The 20,451-nt window shown below is 31.7% G+C and overlaps 1 protein-coding gene across 1 annotated transcript; it reads left to right on the top strand.

Annotated features, from left to right (window-relative positions):
* Positions 1-12,595: 12,595 nt before the first annotated feature.
* Positions 12,596-15,803, top strand: LOC127738445 (uncharacterized). The gene has a single exon (XM_052249689.1). The coding sequence runs from the start codon at positions 12,969-12,971 to the stop codon at positions 14,127-14,129; it is 1,161 nt and encodes a 386-aa protein (XP_052105649.1). The 5' UTR covers positions 12,596-12,968; the 3' UTR covers positions 14,130-15,803.
* The last annotated feature ends 4,648 nt before the right edge of the window (positions 15,804-20,451 follow it).

Raw genomic sequence — 20,451 nt, 5'->3', positions numbered from 1 at the left:
GTTTATTAAATTTAACAGAAATAGTCATCAGATGTACTTGGAATTTTGATACAGAGCGGATTAATTTTCAATCAAAACGGTAAGATAGGGTAATTTAAGGCAACAGTTACTGTAAAATCTCATAAATCCAATAAGAATTATATATCAAAATAAAAAATAAATCTGAAGGAATCGCATGAACTTTAAAAGGAGTCCGGGTGCGTCGATATAGGTACAGCGCTTCGTGCTATGCATTCATCACAATGTGAATCCATATTCAGCCAAACTGTCACACTCTGAAATTGGACACAATCCGTAAGTTTACGATTTAGTCGTTTTTTTCTTGTATTTAAAGATCTAAGACCGCGAAAACTTGTCACCAGTGAGTTCAGACACAGACACATCGTATCGGTCAAGCGATTCGTGATTATGACCGTAAATCTTATGTATGATCGATAACAATATTTTTTCCTCCAAACTCTATAATAGCAGCTTTTGTGTCGGGAGCAAACTTCTGTTAGTAAAGTCCGTCGAGTGTAAAATTTTATTTTAAACAAACACTGTAAAATTCAGCGGATTTGTGTATTAAACTACTAAAGAAGTTGACAAAGCCTTACAAAATCATAAAAATGTTGCTTTTTAAAATACTAATCCCCCAGTGTTAGTATTTGATTTTGACCACTGGCGAAGAACATGCACGTAGCTTTTATTGGAATCTGATTCTAAATAATTACTGAACAAATTAAAACCAATTTATATGATAGAAACTTTCCTTGGGAGATACGTGTCGATCGGACAATCAATATGTCTGCCAGCAAAGACTGTTTTGTTTTCGACTTGTCATTATTTAAAGAAATCTTAATCTTTAGGATTATTATACCTAATGGAAAAAAGATATTTTGATAGATTTTTTTCAAATGCAGTTTTTAATTATTTTCCTTTTGGTGTAGTGTAGATTAGTAACCGACCAATCCCTCAATATTCGAATTACTGCCGTGTGGTTGAATGCGAAAGGTATCAGTCGAAGTCGCATAAAGCACGTTTCGTGTTTCACAATATTTGATAGTTTATTTTCTAAACGACATTTTGACATCTCAGTCTAAATAGAAAATGTCAACTGATGACTTAGTTTTCTTAGATGTAAAATTTATATATATCCTAAATAATCCTGTAGTTTTTCTTTGATCTATCTTGTATATTTATTTGAAAACTGATGAACGGGGAATAATTGTTAAAAGCTGCATAATTGATTTCTAAAGCCGGTTGATATACTGAATTAATAAATTTTGCATGTAGTTTGCAATACCAGGAAATGTCTTGCATTCATCCATTGACATTGGGTTACATTCTCCCATCATACAATTTATTCTTGAAAGACATCTTTACATTTTCACATTTCTGGATCACTTTGATCTTGCTTTTTATATAGTCTAATTAAATTAATGTAATTCAAGCGCTGATTCTCACCTTTTTTCTGACACTAATGGTTGATTTGACTATATATATATGGACGTGTTAAGAAAGAGAGGCGGATGTATATAGACAGGCAGTCACGTCCGCCTGGAATGGGGATGTTAAATCCAATGCCTCGCGTAAGGAGAGTGCCACGCTCTCTGCGTTTTTATTGAAAGAACCCTTGCAACAACACTGAGGGTCCATATGTTGCTGTCGTAGGGTAACTTTTCTGTCCCTATTTAGCGCTCTCTCAATTTCCAGTTACAGTAGAATTCAATTCCCGTCTTTCATCCCGGTTGAGCCTCTTTGCAAAATTGATAGTTTACTTATTCATATTCGTCCTGAATACTAGTATTCATATTTGGCAACTTTATGTTAAACAGGAAACAATCATTTTGTATGTCAAGATTTACATTATTTCCTAGACTAAATGTACGAAGTTTACATACATGTAGTGCCAACTTGTAGATAATTTTTCGTACAAATTTTCTTTCATTCGTAAATTGATTTGCATAATTTAAAATATAACCTGGTGAACAAGCTGTGTACCTTTTACTGACTTCAGGATGTGATTATGTCTTTTCGGGGAATCTAAAAAAAAAGACTCCTCTACAAATTATAGTCTGTTGATTCTTTACAAACTCGTGTAATTTGGATGCATTCATTAGATTCAGGATCTAGCAAGTACATATCGTGTATCTGCACGCGTTACCAACCCACCTAGTGGATCACTGTTTAAAGATATTAAAACATCTTTTACAATATGTTTTATTCATACCAAATACTATAAATGAAGCATAATTACTACATAAAGTTGTTTGAATATATGTGATAATTTAAAATCGAGGTCTATCAGGAGGTTTTAGATATTTCATGGAGGGAGATATATATATATACCATGGCTAAAGTAAAATCTTAAAACATCTTTTCCGACATGTTTTTTTTTTCATACCAAATACAAATACTATATATAATTTAAACGTATACTAAAGAAATATTTTATTTTGAAAATGAACAAAAACAAAAACAACAACTTTTAACCGTGATAGAATTAGGCGATGAATAAGTCAAAATATTCAGGATACTGGCAAGTGTAATTTGCATACAGTGTAGTAAGTAGCTATATGTGTGCAATTTGTATGATATGTAAAATTTTGAATAATTATCTGTTACAAACTGAATGTGTGTTTCACTGGAGTTTACATTCATTGGACGGGGAAACTATCCTAGTACTAAGATAGACATGGAATCGGCATCCATGCTTGTAGAATTTTGGAGTTCAAGTTATATAATGGTTTCCATACCAATTGACATACGTATGGTGAAATCGGTTCTTTGATTAATAAATCAATGAACAAAAACAATTATATGTCCGTATTTTTATTATTTAAATATTTGTATTACTTTTTGGGGGACATGGGGTCATCGCTATAGAATAATGATGAGCAACATATATAAAGTTTGAGTAACCAAAATCTTGTTAAATCATAATCTTCTTATTTTATCTGGTACAAATTCTTTTAGTTGTGATCTAGGGATTTTTGATTCGTGTCCTACCGACATTATTAATTGAGAAAAGTGCAAATACCTTTTGACACGATTTGTTTCAACAATGAATTAGTCATGGTTCGCTTATGGAAATATAATAAAGTCTTATTTTAAACAAAATATTTACAAAATAGATGTCTATATATTAAATGTTAAGATTTTCTGTGTTTATTTTCATTTGGATTTTTTAAGATTCTATTTAAAGGTTATAATATTGATATTTCATTAAGCATGTCTCTAACCGCTTACTTGTATAGTTTACAAAACGTTGTCATTGCCCTAATTTTACTTGATACATTTAAAAATCTATTTTGCATTTGGTAAGCCTAGGCTATTTCTCAGACTAGTTTGTCTTTGTTTTGGAGCTTATCAACATCATAGCAATTTTTCATAGCCAAAAGACTGTAGCCTGCTTCTATAAGAAATACTTATGACATTAAAAAAAGGATTCCGGTAAAAAAAGACATCATGAGATCACTTTACTTTTGTTTTATGGCTCCAGTAAAAAAAATCAACATTTTCTTTAACCTACCCTACCAAACTATATATCATTGTTAGCTTGGCCTCGTGTACCGGAGTTTTTCATGATGAAATATTTGCCACTAGACGTAAAGCGATTCAATATATCAGTTGATTATTTATGCATGTTATTGAGAACAAATGTAGTTACTGTAGTTCATCAATACACGTACCTCTAAAAATCTTTGATAACTTGATACTAAGTTGATCATAACATACTGTCATTTTGATAAAACGATGTTAATCAATAGAAATTACTTGTGAATGTGTGGTAAAATAGCTAGATAATAAAACAGAAAAGATATTCAGAAGTTAGCATTCAGTGTTAAATTATAGACAAGTTGAAAATAGAGGAGAAAGTATGGCAAGAGGTTAAATTGCAAAATAAAATTATATAATCGGGACACTTTAGTGCAGAAATGTTATCTAATTAAAATATAGATTTCTGATTTCGTTGTCCTTATATATTACGAGCACGCGAGTTGTTATAGATTTGAATTTTAATCAGATTGCTGAGGTGGCTTTTGGTTGAAGCTCCTCAAATATTGATACATCCTTGGCTTTCTTTTTTTTTCTTTTCTTTCCTTTTTTTTGCGTACCTGATGAAGGTAAGCCCAGATAGGTGCTTTTGGAACGCTACAGATTTAAAAGAGTAATATTTGTATGGTATTGCCAAAGCAGACTTTTGATTGGTTGATAAATTTAACCCCCACTAAACAGACAATCAATAATAATTATGTTTATGTTGCAATTATTGGCCCTTGTCTAGCAGCAACACTCCAAGAACATAATTTGCAGTTTTATTGAAAATAGAATGGTACACCATATGCTTCCTTGCTTTTATGACTTGTTAATTGAACTGCACCACAACATATCAATTTTACATAATTTGACAAAATTGTGTTTTAGCTCGCGCTCATACATTATTGATAGCTTGCTTGATAGAATTGTTTTCATATCAGCTCAAACATTCTTGATACACGATAGATTTTAAAATTTTGTTTTCGCCCAGTTCATGCATTTAAATGCAAAATAAAAAGTTTTACCTGACAAGTTACCATTACATTATATTTGTATATAAAGCCTATTAATATTTATAAATGCTGTACATTATTTTGTAATTTGTCACTTTAAACTTCAGTGAAATTGAAATTTTATTCAGTTTTATGTCGTAATATTATACCCACCCCACTTGATCGAATCAAGTTTCTATAAATATAGCAAACAAAGTGCAAAATTTATGCTCTTTTAATTTTCATTTTGATATCATACTGCTTAAACGTCTACCATACATGTAGGTGTAGATCATGCGAAAGGTGAAGAATTATGGCAAAATAGATTTTTTTCAACAAATTTAATTTCTTGAAGCTTTGATGTCTTTCTGAGCCTTTCTTCTCGTGTGAAAAAAAAATATTTATGTAAATGGTAAAAAGGTGGAGTTAGAAGAAAAAGAATAAAAAAGATCGTGAGAGTTCATCATTTGAATTTAAATCAAACAAAGCCTTTATTTAAAAACAAAATGTCAACTTGGCCTAAATATTTTAAGGTTACTTCTGACAAAATGACAGTTTTATTTCTTTTGTTATTTAACAAGTGTTTAATTGTTAGCTTATAATATACTTATTGTTTATAATAAAAATCACGTTTTATTTGAATTATTAAGAGAGAAAAAAGTGAAGGAAGACCATTCCTTTTATATTTGGAAGATTTTATAGTAAAAATGTACATAAAATCATAGTGTAACAAATGTTCTTTGAATTCCCATGGTCATTAATTAAGCCTTTCTATTCAAATTTCTCCACACGTGGAACCGTCTGTATATAAGGAATGTTCCTCGGTATAATAGCATATGAATTTGCTTAAAAATAATTCGACTTTTCAATCCGATGGTTGAGGGACACTTTTTGTTTGGAGATGGAGACATGAGCTACTTTTGGCATGGTTGCAATTAGTTCAAATTTAAGCAAAAGAGGTAAATTTATTTCACCATCATAGACATTTTAAAATGGTCTTTACATATAAAATAGAGGAGGGACGACATTTGCACACGGCACGCAGATTTGTCTTATATTATCAATCGGTCGCGGTGGTATTGTGTCAATTATATCAAACATCTCCTGGTGTGCCCTGACATCACCGTTATTGACACCTGGACAAGCGAAATTTTTTGAATCTATTAAAAAACAAGTAATATACAGAAGGGCTGATTATACAATATACTTTGTACATACATAATAAACAAATCTGTTAGTTATTTCTTGGGAATAAACATATTTATACCCAAACCAAACTGACTGTTTATTACCAATGGCTAAAATAGACATCGATAATCACTGAATTTTCATATTTTAATTTATTCAGTCGGTTTTAAGTTTTTAATCGGGACAAAGTTTTGTAAATACTAAATTTTAAATACTGCATTATTTCGTCATTTGTCAGTTAACAAAGCAGAGATAACACTAGAGAGAAGGCAATTAAGCAATCCATTTCACAAATAATGCACGACTGAATAATGGAGAAAAAAACTGCATAAAAAAGTTAACTAACATTCAAAGCAAAACGTTTCCTATCAATAGATCAATAGAAACTAAAATTTGGCACAAATGTACATTAATGTGACAAAATTTGTCTTTAATTAGATGTCATATGACAAAGATATGGTTGCTATGCCACTTCCCGTCTAGGATCGCCGCCCTTTTACTCTATCCTTGTGGTCTCTTTATTGTAATCATAAACAGCAAAGTCAAATAGCCTCATAATAGACATTTTCGAAAACTAATCGACACTGACGCTTACACCTATGCCTAGGACTACAGGTAACCTTTTTAGGTGGGGTCATCTCAAGGTGTATAATGAGCACAGGCATTTATAAAAAAATATATATATAATTTACACTTTAAATACTGTATAAAAAAATATTTTCAATGATTTTTTGATTTATTGGCTCTGCTTAGAAGCTGAGAATTGACCGATCTTCATATTATATTTTTTAAAAAAGGGGGAAGGCTTTGTGTAAATTAGTAGAATTTTCCACAGAAAGTCAGGACTGTACTTCGTCAAAATCATCCCTCAATAACGCCGATTATTTTTTTCAATCGTGAAAATGGAAGCCATTGTCAACTTAGCTCTTGAAAACCGACAAATTTATCCACTTGGCTATGGCATGGTATTGGTTGCAAAAATTTGATATTTTTCATTTAAATGCAATATTTTTTATTTAATTGACATCCTTACATGACAGTTGTGTTTTAAAAAACAAATGTATCTACTAGCTATAAAGCATCTCATGTACTTTTAGGCCTTTTGTCAACTAAAAACTATTGTCTGGTTGGTTGTCAGGGGGAAATTTTGAAAGTTAATAAAAATATTATTTTTTTTTTATTTAAGTATTATGTGGAAGGGCAGACTAAACATTTGCAGAGGTTGAAGAATAATTAACCTAGATTACACACACAAAAATGTTTTTTTTTCAGTTATGCATTTTTAAGATCCACTTATAAAGTCATGGACTTTTTTTATAAATCCAAGGAGGAGTTAGTGAACAACATTTTTCCCACTTAATTTTTTTTTATACATTTCATAAATTAAATAATTAATATGCCTAAATTTTTCACTAAAAAATGAGTGAACGAAAGTAAAACAAAATACAACTAAGAAATACACTTCCAGTTTAAACATTTGAAAGGTATTTCACTTGACCGATATATTTCCTGTTTTGGTACTGTAAATGTGTAATGTTATTATATCAACATGTAGCCTTAATATATATAAAAAATAATGGATCTGAAGCGGGACTGATGTATCAATGTTTTTGCTTTATACGTATTCAGGACAAAACAGTCAACTCAAACACGCTTGAACGTAAAAAGGTGTACCCGATTTTCTCTTTTGATAAGATGAATACCCGTTTTGGTTATTTTACCCCAAAATCTACATGAAATGTAATTTACTGCTTGAAACAGATCAATCAGTATAATTCGACAATTAGAAGAAAACAGTTGGAATATCGCAAATCATCACTAAAAGAATTCCAAAACTGATGAGAGCACTTTGTGTTTCTAGCTGAGATTTTGAATTAAAAATTATAGAAAACCAACTAACGAATAATTATAGAAAACCAACTAACGAATAATGAATTATATTTTTTTCTACCTCTGCTGAGTCAAACAAAGTTTTACGAGGGGAGTTTTTGTCTTCTATGGGATATCCATCCTATTTGCAGGGTCGCCATATCAAAAATATATGCGTTTATTTTTAAATATAATTTACCTCGTTAATATAGTTATAAATGTTAAATTAAATTAATTTAGTGTATTTGACATTTTGATACGGTCCCTCTATTTTTTTAGTCAGTGTAGGTATCGGTGTCGGTATAAGTGTCCGTGTAGATGACTTTTCGAAAATGTCTAATAAAAAAATCAAAATACGTTATGTCTATATAACCTCTCCAAAATATTTATTAAATAATTAAATAAAATCAACGCCTTGAATTTATATGGCTTTTGAACACTGTTTTGTTTTATCTTTAAACTTAACCGAACACAACATTGGTCGAACTATGTACCATATATAAATACTGACCTAACGGTTGTTGTTTTATAGATATAATTGGATTTTTTTACTTCAACTGTACGAAATAGTCAGGAAAAATATCTTTTTGGAGTGAAAGTGTAAAAATAAATATTCCATTCTCTTCGCTCGGTAGTATTTTTACAAATTCGGACAATTACGACCTTTTTTCTCAACCTTGCATTCGCTCCTGTACTGCACATGTTTATAGTAAGCTAGTAAATATTTTGTGTTTATCGCCTCAATAAGTCTTGTTGCAGTTGTCAATTTGCAATATCAAAATTATACATTCTATTTTGATTTTGTTTTTCACATGAGGTATTTTATTTAAAGCTTTTGTTATTGTAAAAAAGTTAATTCACCTTCTAAAAATATCTCAGTATTTAATTGATAAATGGAAACAAAAGTGTTTATGAATTGATGTTATAAGAAATGTGAATTTTCCTTGTTTTAAAGAGTAGTATTCTTGAATATCATTTTATTCAACACTTACAAAATTATCTAAATTGCCAAATGTATATAAATTTGGAATTTGATAACGAACAAGGGCACTATTGGTATGATACATCATAAAAAATCGTTGATAAAAAATATGTACAAATAAGCAGAGGGCTTACACATATACTGGAATGTTTATTAGAAATATGTCTAAGTTCATAATATCCTTTGATATGAAATAAAATAGGTTTATCTTTCATATTTTATTAACGTTAAAATGATTAATTACAATTAAATATGTGTATATTTGGTAAATATATACGTCCTGTGGAGGTAATTGTACTTCGTACGAGAGTGACTGATATTTATCAGTACTTCATTCCTACAAATATATTTTTTTTAAATTTACTGAATGTCCGCTTGAAGTAAAATTATGATTACATACTTGATAATTCGAATTCACGCACTTCAATCTCGTTGCACTTTCGTGCATTTATCATTCTTGGATATATTTTAAAGAGTATTACTATTGTATGGCTTTTAATCAGTGTCAAAAGCTGTAGAGGAAATGTGCATTAGACCTGTCGAGTATTAATATATTAAGCGATTTCACATCGCCTAATCCAAAAAGGTCGATTCCCTTGCTTATGTTCCCATATCGTCCATTGTTAACCAAATCATAATTTCATCAAATGTTAACATATCAGCTATGACAAACACTCGAAAGTTTAAGTCCAAATGTTGAAGTCATTCCTTTATTTTTTTTTAAAGTTCGTTCGACGATGTTTTCGGTTAAAGACAACGGTTAAAGTAATTCATGAAAATTGGTCAAAGCTACACTGAACAAAGTTTTCTGACCTTTGTCGACAATGAAACATTGTATTTCCGCATGTTTTTCTAAATCTATCCAATATGTTGAAGTGAATATACTTGTAACGGAGTTCAATATTTTCTCTCTTTTAATTTAATTATACTTATGACTAGCAACCTTCTTGTTATAAATTTAACCTACTTGTATACAAGAAATTAATAAATATTTGTTTTACATTTAAATTTCTTTCATAATTTGGTTAATTTTGAACAACCACATTTCATTTTACACTTTTATATTCTATAACTTTTTCAATTTAATTTCATATTCAACGCTTTGATTTCGACTTGCGTTCGGACATATACAATTGATGTTACAGAAATGGGTATATAGATATCAAAGATCTCACGGGGGGAGATAAAACGTTTTAAACTTGTTAGCTTTTAGATTGCAGTTTGACATCACCGATGTATGCAAACAACAAAAGACATAAATATATCTGATATTTAATTTGATCTTCGTTTCTGTTTAAAAAGCGATAGAGAAATCTTATAAATTTGACAAGATTGTTTAAAGACGGATTAAGGAAGTCGAATTTCAGACTTTTCATATATTGTACAGGTGTTATCATTATTTAAGCATTCCTTAGAAAGCATATACCTGTAAAGGTTCCTGCGAAGAAATTTACATTTGTACGGAAATAAATTTTACTTTAGAGGCGTAATAAAGCGTGCAGCGAGAATCAGCATTTGAATACCATGTTAATCCCGTATGAATGCTTTTACACTAATAATTTTTGGGGCCCTTTATAGCTTGCTGTTCGGTGTGAGCCAATGCTCCGTGTTGAAGACCGTACTTTGACATATAATAGTTTACTTTTATAAATTTTGACTTGGATGGAGAGTTGTCTCATTGGCACTCATACCACATCTTCTTATATCTAATACATATAATTATGTATTTATGTTTATATAAGATTGATCATTTGTTGTTTACTTTACGTCCGGTGAAAAATATTTCGTGCATATTCAGGACAAGATCGAATTGACAATGAAAACAATAAGTGGATAGACCGAGATGAAGAGCTGGAAAATTATGACTGCCACTGGGAAATGAGGGAATGTTGGATAGGCATAGAAATTTTGCAACATGCCTCCACGGACCCCTTAAAGAGTTGTTGCATGAACTGTTTAGATGTCGTTTTTGTCGAGCCTTCGACTTTAGTTGAAAAAGCGAGACATAGCGATCCTACATTCCGTCGGCGTCGGCGTCGTCGTCGTCGTCGGCGGCGGCGTCCACAAATATTCACTCTGTGGTTAAAGTTTTTGATATTTTAATAATTTTCTTAAACTATCCTGGATTTCTACCAAACTTAGACAGAAGCTTGTTTATGATCATAAGATAGTATTCAGAAGTAAATTTTGTAAAAATAAAATTCCTGTTTTTCCGTATTTTACTTGTAAATGGACTTAGTTTTTCTGCCGGGAAACATAACATTCACTCTGTGGTTAAAGTTTTTAAAATTTTAATAACTTTCTTAAACTATCCTGGATTTGTACCAAACTTGGACAGAAGCTTGTTTATGATCAAAAGATAGTATCCAGAAGTAAATTTGTTCAAAAAAAAATTCATTTTTTCCGTATTTTACTTATAAATGGACTTAAATTTTAATAACTTTCTTAAACTGTCCTGGATTTGTACCAAACTTAGATTGAAGCTTGTTAATGATCAAAAGCTAGTATCTAGAAGAAATTTTGAAAAAATTTTGATAAAATTTTGTACCTGTTTATCCGTATTTTACTTATAAATGGACTTAGTTTTTCTTCCAGTTAACATTAAATACAGTCTGCAGTTAAAGTTTTTAAAACATTTATTAGATTCACAAACTATCCTGGATTTATACCAAACATTGACAGAAGCTTCTTACAATCAAAAGATAGTATCTAAAGGAATATTTTTATTGATTTTTTTCCTCATTTTTGTTGAGCCTGAAATTAACAGCAAAAGTAGGCGAGACACTGGGTTCCGCGGAACCCTTACGAATTTTTTCATTAATTTTTAGATTTCCACTTTTTCGTAGAGACGTTATTAGGTTGCTGATTAATTACTGTACGATATCTCCTTAATTTTTAATTGTAGGTAAACTTGTTTGTCAACGAGCTTTCCATTACAGTATTGAGTAATAGTTGTATGTCAACGAGCTTTCCATTACAGCATTGAGTAATAGTTGTATGTCAACGAGCTTTCCATTACAGCATTGAGTAATAGTTGTATGTCAACGAGCTTTCCATTACAGCATTGAGTAATAGTTGTATGTCAACGAGCTTTCCATTACAGCATTGAGTAATAGTTGTATGTCAACGAGCTTTCCATTACAGCATTGAGTAATAGTTGTATGTCAACGAGCTTTCCATTACAGCATTGAGTAATAGTTGTATGTCAACGAGCTTTCCATTACAGCATTGAGTAATAGTTGTATGTCAACGAGCTTTCCATTACAGTATTGAGTAAAAGTTAAAATTGAAAACGTGATTTGTATGTGTTTGGTTCATTTCTAAGTTTTCGAAATGATCTGTGAATTGATGAATTTGTACACGGAATTCTTAAACTCCGTTGCTCTGTTTTGATCATATATTCAATTAAATGTAAGACATTATGATGTATACGGAATCTATAAGATTGAAATTTATGAATTTGTAATGACAGTTTACACTAAAAACAGCCAAGTATCATCTATTTAATTGCTTTTGCGTGATGTGCATTTGGCTTAAAGATGTATAGAAAACGCATTCCTGTCCCCATTAAATGAAAACTCCATTTATATTTACAGAGATATACAAAATTTAAGGCTATTAACAGAACTCAATTTCTTTTAAAACGACACATCAACATCAGTTGCTACATTGGGGTAGGTGAAGTGTATTATTCCATTACTTAACAATAGCTTTGATTTGTTTAAAAAAAAATGAAACAACTTTACTTGATATCTAACTATACAGGAGAATATTGTGTTTCATTCATTTATTTATCATCATGAAGGAAACAGGGTCAACAGACCCCTTTTCGATTCATTGTATATTCTGGCCAAAAAAGTTAAGCACTGTTTTTCAATTAACGGTTAAATTTATTGAAATTACCTTATAAGTATTCACTTAAGTTTCAACCAGCATTTGGAGTTAATCACTTTAAAGTATAGGTTAAAATACTGAATGAAAAAAATAAATCAAAGATTCATTGTAAAACACGACACTTGATACTGTAGGACGGAACGTTGACATAGTATTGTGGACCAATGCATTTAAATTTTTTCGAGTCATTGATTTAGGTTTTCAATATAAAGTAACCTTTTCCCGATCATTATTTATAGTTGAAAGTAACATTGCTATATTTGACAGGAAGATTAATTTTTAAATTCTCGTATATTTATTTGAATGTTTAATAATTTGTGAAATTATTTTGCAGATCGATAAATAAAAGATCATTAAAGATTGTGGTTCAGTCATTTTAAATACGATTTACAAATCAAACGACGGGATAGTATATGACTTGTAATGTAACTGAGCAAAAAATGGAAATGAAAATATTTTTGTTTTAAAATTCCAATTCATGTGACCAGTATTATCTATTATCGTAGAAATTTAAGAACGATATGAATTTCGGAATAGAGCATTTATACCACGATGCAGACATTTCGAGCAATTTTACTTCATTGGATGCGAAAGAAAAAATGAGAACTAGACAAGCACATGCTAGAGAGGAAAAACAACTGAAACGGTTTAATACAACATTGCAACGTGCACATACTGTGTTGATAAAGAGACAAGATTGGGAGAAAAATAATATTCAACAGGAATTGCACATTATAAAACTTAAAACTCCCTCCCTTGATAAAGGATTAAAAAAAGAAGAAGAGGCTGAACTAATAAAAAGAACGAGGAAACTTCCCGCTATTACGAAATCAAGTAACTCTTTAGTTAAATCTAATTTTAGTGACAGTTCTTCAAATGGAAGCACAACTCACAGAAGCAATTCATTTCGACGACACGGAACTATAACTTCAGTGGATTTGAGATATACGGCGGAAGTAAACTTTATGCCATCATTGGAAACAAATCCTCCGATAGACGTAGTTACTGTTTATATGAAAAAAGCAGATGTGGTGACAAGAAATTTACATCGGCTTTACAAACGTAAACAGGAAAGAAATTCTTATATAAAAGAAGCTGTTAAAATCATAAGACAAAATAATAGCGCCTTGTTAGACGAGGCAAAGTTATATACTCGAAATAAAGAATTACTCAAGGATTTAGAATTGTACAAACAAAAACAACGGTCGACATCCGAAAAGACTAACGACAGGGAAATACGGGATATCGATGAAGCGAGTACTTCCGTTACTTTTGAAGTTAATAATAAAGATGATAACTCTATAAATAAAGAGTGTAATATTGTAAATAAAGAGGGTAATATTAAAAATAAAAAGGATAACATTCGAAATGCAGAAGGAAACGTTAATAGTGATCAGGTTATCATAGAGGATAGTACTATTTCTAGTGAAGTAGTCCCTTCTGACATTAGAGATGACATAACAGTGCTTCCTGACGTAGAGCCAGCTTCATCTGTGGTTGCAAATCCATCAGAGAGTGACACTGACATCGATGACAAAAATGCAAAATGGACCGATATTTTTAAAATTCCAGAGATGTGGAAAGTATTTGACGGTAGGAAAAAAGTAAAACAAATTACAAAGCCACCTCCTCCAGCGTTAGTGACTCTCAGAGGAAAGCTAAGGAAAACATTGTTGAGATAGTAAATGTTTGTTTTAATTATCATGTTGAATCTTAAGAAATCAATGACATTGAAAAAACGTGATACAATGTCAATTTTGAATGACTTTTTCAATATTTATATTGTTTGAAAAAAAAAGTTAGTCTTATGAAAATGACAGGATAATCTTTAATTTACTTAATCTGTCGATATTAAAATACTTAAAGTATACACAAAGATATCAACATATATATATAATGTTCAGAAGGGGTATTTAAAAAAATACCAGTCGAGAGAAGGTATCCAGGATGGTATTTTCGTAAAAATATTTCTTCTGAATATGGTATATCTGCTTAATAACAGTGAATAGACTTCAGTCAAAATGCAAATTTAATTCCATTATTCTTTTGGTAAACAAGATGTTAACAAAAACAGCACAAATGAGTAAGCGTCTCGGTGAAGGGTAAATAAGGCATGTATGTTTTGGCAGATACGACAGAGAGGATAAAAGGGCATACATATCCTTTTGAATTTATCCCGGCGCCGAGGGTGAAATATGAATCAAGTTCATCTGGAAAAAGAAAATAGTGAAATCAAATTGGCCGTCAACCAATCAAAACTCTTATATGAGGTATGATTATTGACATAAACATTCTTAGCAATTGGCAGAGTTCAGGGTAATATGTATAGACATAATTATCAGGCTTAATGGCACATCTTTATTAAAATTTTAAAATCAAATTATAATTTTGGCTGTTCTATTTATGTACTTTTATTTTTGTGCTCTCTAACAAGTATAGGGTTGGCTTTCCAAATTTGATGAAGTTTTTTTTTTGGCAAGAATCACGTGTAGTGCGCACGGAAACCATATCATACCTTTTGAAATTCAAAGAATGTTTTATTCTTGGTACCCTCATTATTGTTATTTTGTTATTTGTAATATAATCATCATAATTATTGTTATTACTTAGCAACATATTTCATTAAAAAAAGTTAGCGTGCAATGATATATCATAGTGCACTATTGCGAATAAAGCTTCAAATTAGTGACGTCGTCAGTAATAGAAATGTGTTTAAAACAAGATATTTTAGGCATGCTTTGCAATAACCCTATATTAGTATTATTAAATTAATTGATTGATTGATTGATTGCTTGTTGTTTGCTTAACAGCCTGTGGAAAATATTACATGCATGTTCAGGATGAGAACGAATCAAAAATACAATGAGGAAACTCTCCACCAGAAACTAAATGACGTAGAAGTTAGAAACTATAGGTCACCGTATGGCCTTCGACTATGAGCAAAATCTATACCACATAGCAAGCTATAAAATGCCCTGAAATGACAAATGTAAAACAATTGAAACGAGAAAACTAACGACCTGATTTATATACAAAAAAAATAAATATGTTGGTGAGGGTTGTTAGTTGCCTTCTGAATTAGTTTTGTCGTATGCTTTCTGTCTCATTGATATTTATCCATTCTCCTTTTAATCATAAATAAAAAATAATATAGTATACTCGAGAACAGTGATAGATTTTCCTGTAGTCTGCTACCTTTTCAGCCAACACTAAAAGATCGACTTAGGTTTCTAGCTCTAATAAAAAGTATAATATATTTGTATCACATCGGCATTATGTCGTCATGAATATATATGTATATATGTAATATTTGACGATGGACGCTAAATAGCAATAAATGAATCAATAAGTAACTATATGCAAGCTCAAGTTCTCTTTTTTTTTTTGCTGATATAGAAACCAAGCATTCTAATACTGTTATATCGGAATATATACTTCCAAGAAGATTTGAATTATTAAACGCATGAACAATGCAGGAAAAAACGAAAATTTAAGACATAAGTAAACTATTTTTGTCTTTGGTTGATAGTTGTCTCGTGGGCAAGCATACGTCATCTCCTTATTTTTATATTAATGCTATAAAATTACAATGCAGATGAGAATATAAATGATGAAAATAGTCACACTGATAATTGCTTACTTGAACTTCATTTTCTCTGGCGGATAGTTGTCTCATTGGCAATCATACCACATCTCCTCATTTTTACACTGATATGACTTTCAAAGATATGCAGAGCAGATTTAACAACAGGAGAAACAAGTAAAATGCTTGCACTCCGAACCACACTATTTATTGAGAGAAAGCACAAATGGTTGTTGTTTATGGTCTTTCTTATATCAATGTACAAACTAATATGCTACGAGGGACAAAGGAAACATTTACTTCTCTCTGTAAATTTCCACAGTGTTACAATCCATAGTGGCATTCTAGAGATGACATTACCACAACAATACGACTAAGAGAGGACTATGCTTGGAAAAAATGTTCGAGAGTATGAAAGGTCAGTTATCTAGAAACCAAATCGTTATCAATACTTTCCCCAAGAGCCCCAATACTCATGATACTCGGAATAAACCTTTTGTTGTTAAAATTTCATAACTTGAAACTAGCAATCAAGCTACCGACCAGCGTTTCAGTATAAATTGACTCTATCTCTTTAAAATTAATACCAAGGTTGTTTCGGTAAACGTCATTTATTCAAGGTCTTGTCTTTTTAGAATCTGCAATTGGAGGGAATACATGAAATATCAATATTATACATGTATTTCCATTGCCTGAGGGAGATATGAAGATTTGTTCACCCAAGGAAAGTCTTATTTCCGAGGGCATCACGGGTGACATAATCTTCATATCTCCTTCTTGTAAGGGAAATGGGTGTTTTATTCTACTGTCTATACTACATTTGACCTCCTTCAATGGAATGAATAGTACAATAAACAATAAAAGATAAGTGCAACTTAATTAATGATTTTGTTATGTTTATAAAAAATGGAAGAGAAGTGAAAGTGAAAAAGTGTCAAAAACGTAAATCGTCTTGAGCTTCACTTGATTGGCTTGATAATTATTCCCTAACATTAACAGAACCGTTTTCAAATTTGGGAAGGGAGAAAAATCCTCTTGACCAACAACACTTAAAATGATTGTTTTGTTCATTTGCACATTTATGCATCCGTCTTGAAATGGTGGAGTACGATTTTCATTCATATCACATTATTATTAATAGTGGTCAAACATGCATTATTCTTTTGTCACTCATGACATTTTGATATCGGATATGTTCCTTATGTCGTTACTACAATGCACTTCCCTTTTCACGAATGTGACCTACCGAATTAGACTATTTACCGGATTTGTAATAAAATAAGCAACACGACGGGTGCCACATGTGGAGCAGGATCTGCTTACCCTTCCGGAGCACCTAAGATCACCCCCAGTTTTTGTTGCTTAGTCTTAAGTTTTCTATGTTGTGTCATCTGTACTATTATTTGTCTGTTTGTCTTTTTATTTTTGGCCATGGCGTTGTCAGTTTGTTTTCGATCTATGAGTTTGACTGTCCCTCTGGTATCTTTCGTCCCTCTTTTAGTTTACTTCAATCAGTTCAATATCATTAGAAAATAGTTTTAATGGTTTCTTGGGAAGAATATGCATGATATGTGTCAACATATATTTGTTACGCCTAACAGAAGTCCCCGTGGAAACTTTTTTAATAAATAATGCGATAACATCCGTTCCTGTTGGAATTCATATTCTTTACCCTTTGTTCCGTAAGGAATACATTCTGTTTTTGTCCCAATGGAATGAATATTACAGAATATGTCTTCCATTTGGAACTTATACTATGAATGAACTCCTTTTTCACGACATAGGCTGAACTTCTAAAGTATTTTCAAAAACAACATTTCTTTACTTCCGATGAATGTTTATATTTATTTGCAGATATTGCGTTGCTCAAACTATCAAAAATTTCCCTTTTTTATCACTAGCATGGTTTGAATAGGATTTCAAAGATGTTTCTTTATAATCTGACGACCTGTTACCCCTCCTACATATATAACTGTGATGCTAGTTGCTCTAATAGAATGGTTTGTATATGTCATAGACAGTTTTGCAATATGTGATATTTCAGACATAAATTTTACCAAGCGGAGATTTACAATACTGTGTAGTTACACGCACATCAAAGGGTGTTATTGGTCTTTGCCATAAATCATCAAGATCTGAAATAAATTTAGATACCGTATATACGTCTCAAAAGAGGAAACTGGACATTACTAATCCTGAAAATTAATAAAATGATTATAACTATGAAACTCTTTCCCAAAAAATGAGATTGGATTAAAAGCAGAAAGAGTTGTAATAAAGCTTTAAAATATGACATACACATGTTTATGTTAATAATAGATTTCTGTATAGGTTTTTCCCACAGAAAGCTTACCTACAACTGTTTACAAAAGACTCATCAGTGACGCTTAAATAAAAAAAAAAGATAAAAAGGCCAAACAAAGTACGAAGTTGAAGAGCATTGAGGACCCAACGTTAATAAAGAAGATATTAATACAACTGTTCTTTGACAAGAAAACAATCATGTTAACACAAAGGGGCTACTGAGGTATAAAAGATGCTCACCTTAACCTGCCCTATTCAGCAGTAAAAGCCATGGTTAAGATTGATCATCGTTCTGTGTTTTTTGTCGTTTGGAATGTATAAATACACAGCCACGTCCAGTCTTAATGGGAGCGTGAAATCTGATGCCTCATGTAGAAAGAGCATGACCCTGCACATTTAAAATCCTTGTGACAATTCTTTAGTAAGTCCGTTTTTCCTTCCATCTAACTTTGCAGCAGCCGTTTATAGAAAACTTACCAAGAACTCTCTGCTTAAGTAGATTAGTAAATCTGGTCCTTGAAAAAAAGAAATAGTGTTAACCCAAAAGGGTTACTGGGGTATAAAAAAATGGTCATCTCAACATTTCCTATTCAGCAGTAAAACCCATGATTACGATTGGTCATTAGTCTGCTTTTGTTGTTCGGGATGTATAAATACACAGCCACGTCCCGTCTTAATGGGGACGTTAAATATGATGTCTCATATAGCAAGAGCATGTCTCTGCACATTTGAAACATTTTGAGACTATTTGGTCGGTCCGTAGTTGATCTGTTCCAAGTCATTTTTCCCCTCTACCTAACTTGCCCACTTTCCAGCAGCTATTATAAATGTCCACCTTTCATCCTTGTCAACTTCATTTGTTCTCAGCATGAACATGAACATGAACACTGCAAGACAACACGTACATCACGCAATTATTCAAAATACAAAATATAAGTGACCATCTGAGAAACAGACATAATAGTGAAAAAATAACCTGGACCAATGAACCATGAAAATGAGTTCAAGGTCAGATGAACCCTGCCAGAACTTGAGAAATATTCATATACCATCATTCTATACAGCAAATATAGTTGACCTATTGCTTATAGTATCCGATAACCTGACAAAACCATGCAGACAAAACATTGACCAATGAACCATGAAAATGAGGTCAAGGTCATATGAAACATGTCAGACAGACTTGTTCTATCCTTTACACGAGTATTCCCAATTGCATACTAAAAGACAAATTGAAAGAATTGTTCCTGCGTTTTCATAAAAAAGAATGGCCAACGTAGATACAATTATCTCTTCATATGAAGATGACTACTATAAATAAAACTTTGAATGTTTCGAAATACTAAGGATTTTCTATACCAGGAACAGATTATCTTATCTCTTTTTGGCAAAACCTTTTAGAGTTTTGGGTTCTCAATGCTCTTCAACCTCGTACGTCATTTGGCCTTTTTAACTTTTTTTATTCGAGCGTCACTAACGAGTCTTTTGTAGGCAAAACGCACGTCTGGCGTACAAAATTTTAATAATGGTATTTATGATGAGTTTATTTTCATACAGGAGCTTCTTAGGAAGAATGAATAGAAAATATCCTTTTCTTCCACGGTCCGCTATATCGATGATGTCCTCTCACTAAATAATTTAAAGTTTGGTGACTATGTTGAACGCATCTATCCCATCGAACTTGAAATAAAGGATGCAACAGCTACAGATAAGTCTGCCTCATATACTGACTTACATCTAGAAATTAACAATGAAGGTCGGTTGAGAGAACGAAACTTTACGAAAAAAAGAGATGATTTCAGCTTCCCAATTGTGAACTTTCCATTTCTATGTAGCAACAGTCCAACAGCGCCTGCATACGGAGTATATATCTTCCAGTTGATACGATATTCCTAGGAATGTATTTCCTATCATGATTTCCTTGATAGAGGAGTGCTGCTCACAAGAAAGCTATTAAAACAAGAGTTCCTCGAATGTCATCTACATAATTAGACTTATCACCGAGTTAGTACTTACATAAGTAACACGACGGGTGCCGCATGTGGAGCAGGATCTGCTTACTCTTCCGGAGCATTTGAGATCATTCCCGGTTTTTGGTGGGGTTCGTTTTAATCGGT

Source organism: Mytilus californianus, unplaced genomic scaffold (genome assembly GCF_021869535.1).
Source record: "Mytilus californianus isolate M0D057914Y unplaced genomic scaffold, xbMytCali1.0.p SCAF_4, whole genome shotgun sequence".
Lineage (NCBI taxonomy): Eukaryota > Metazoa > Mollusca > Bivalvia > Mytilida > Mytilidae > Mytilus > Mytilus californianus.
Note: the sequence above shows the minus strand (reverse complement) of the source record. Positions and strands in the feature narration are given on the sequence as shown.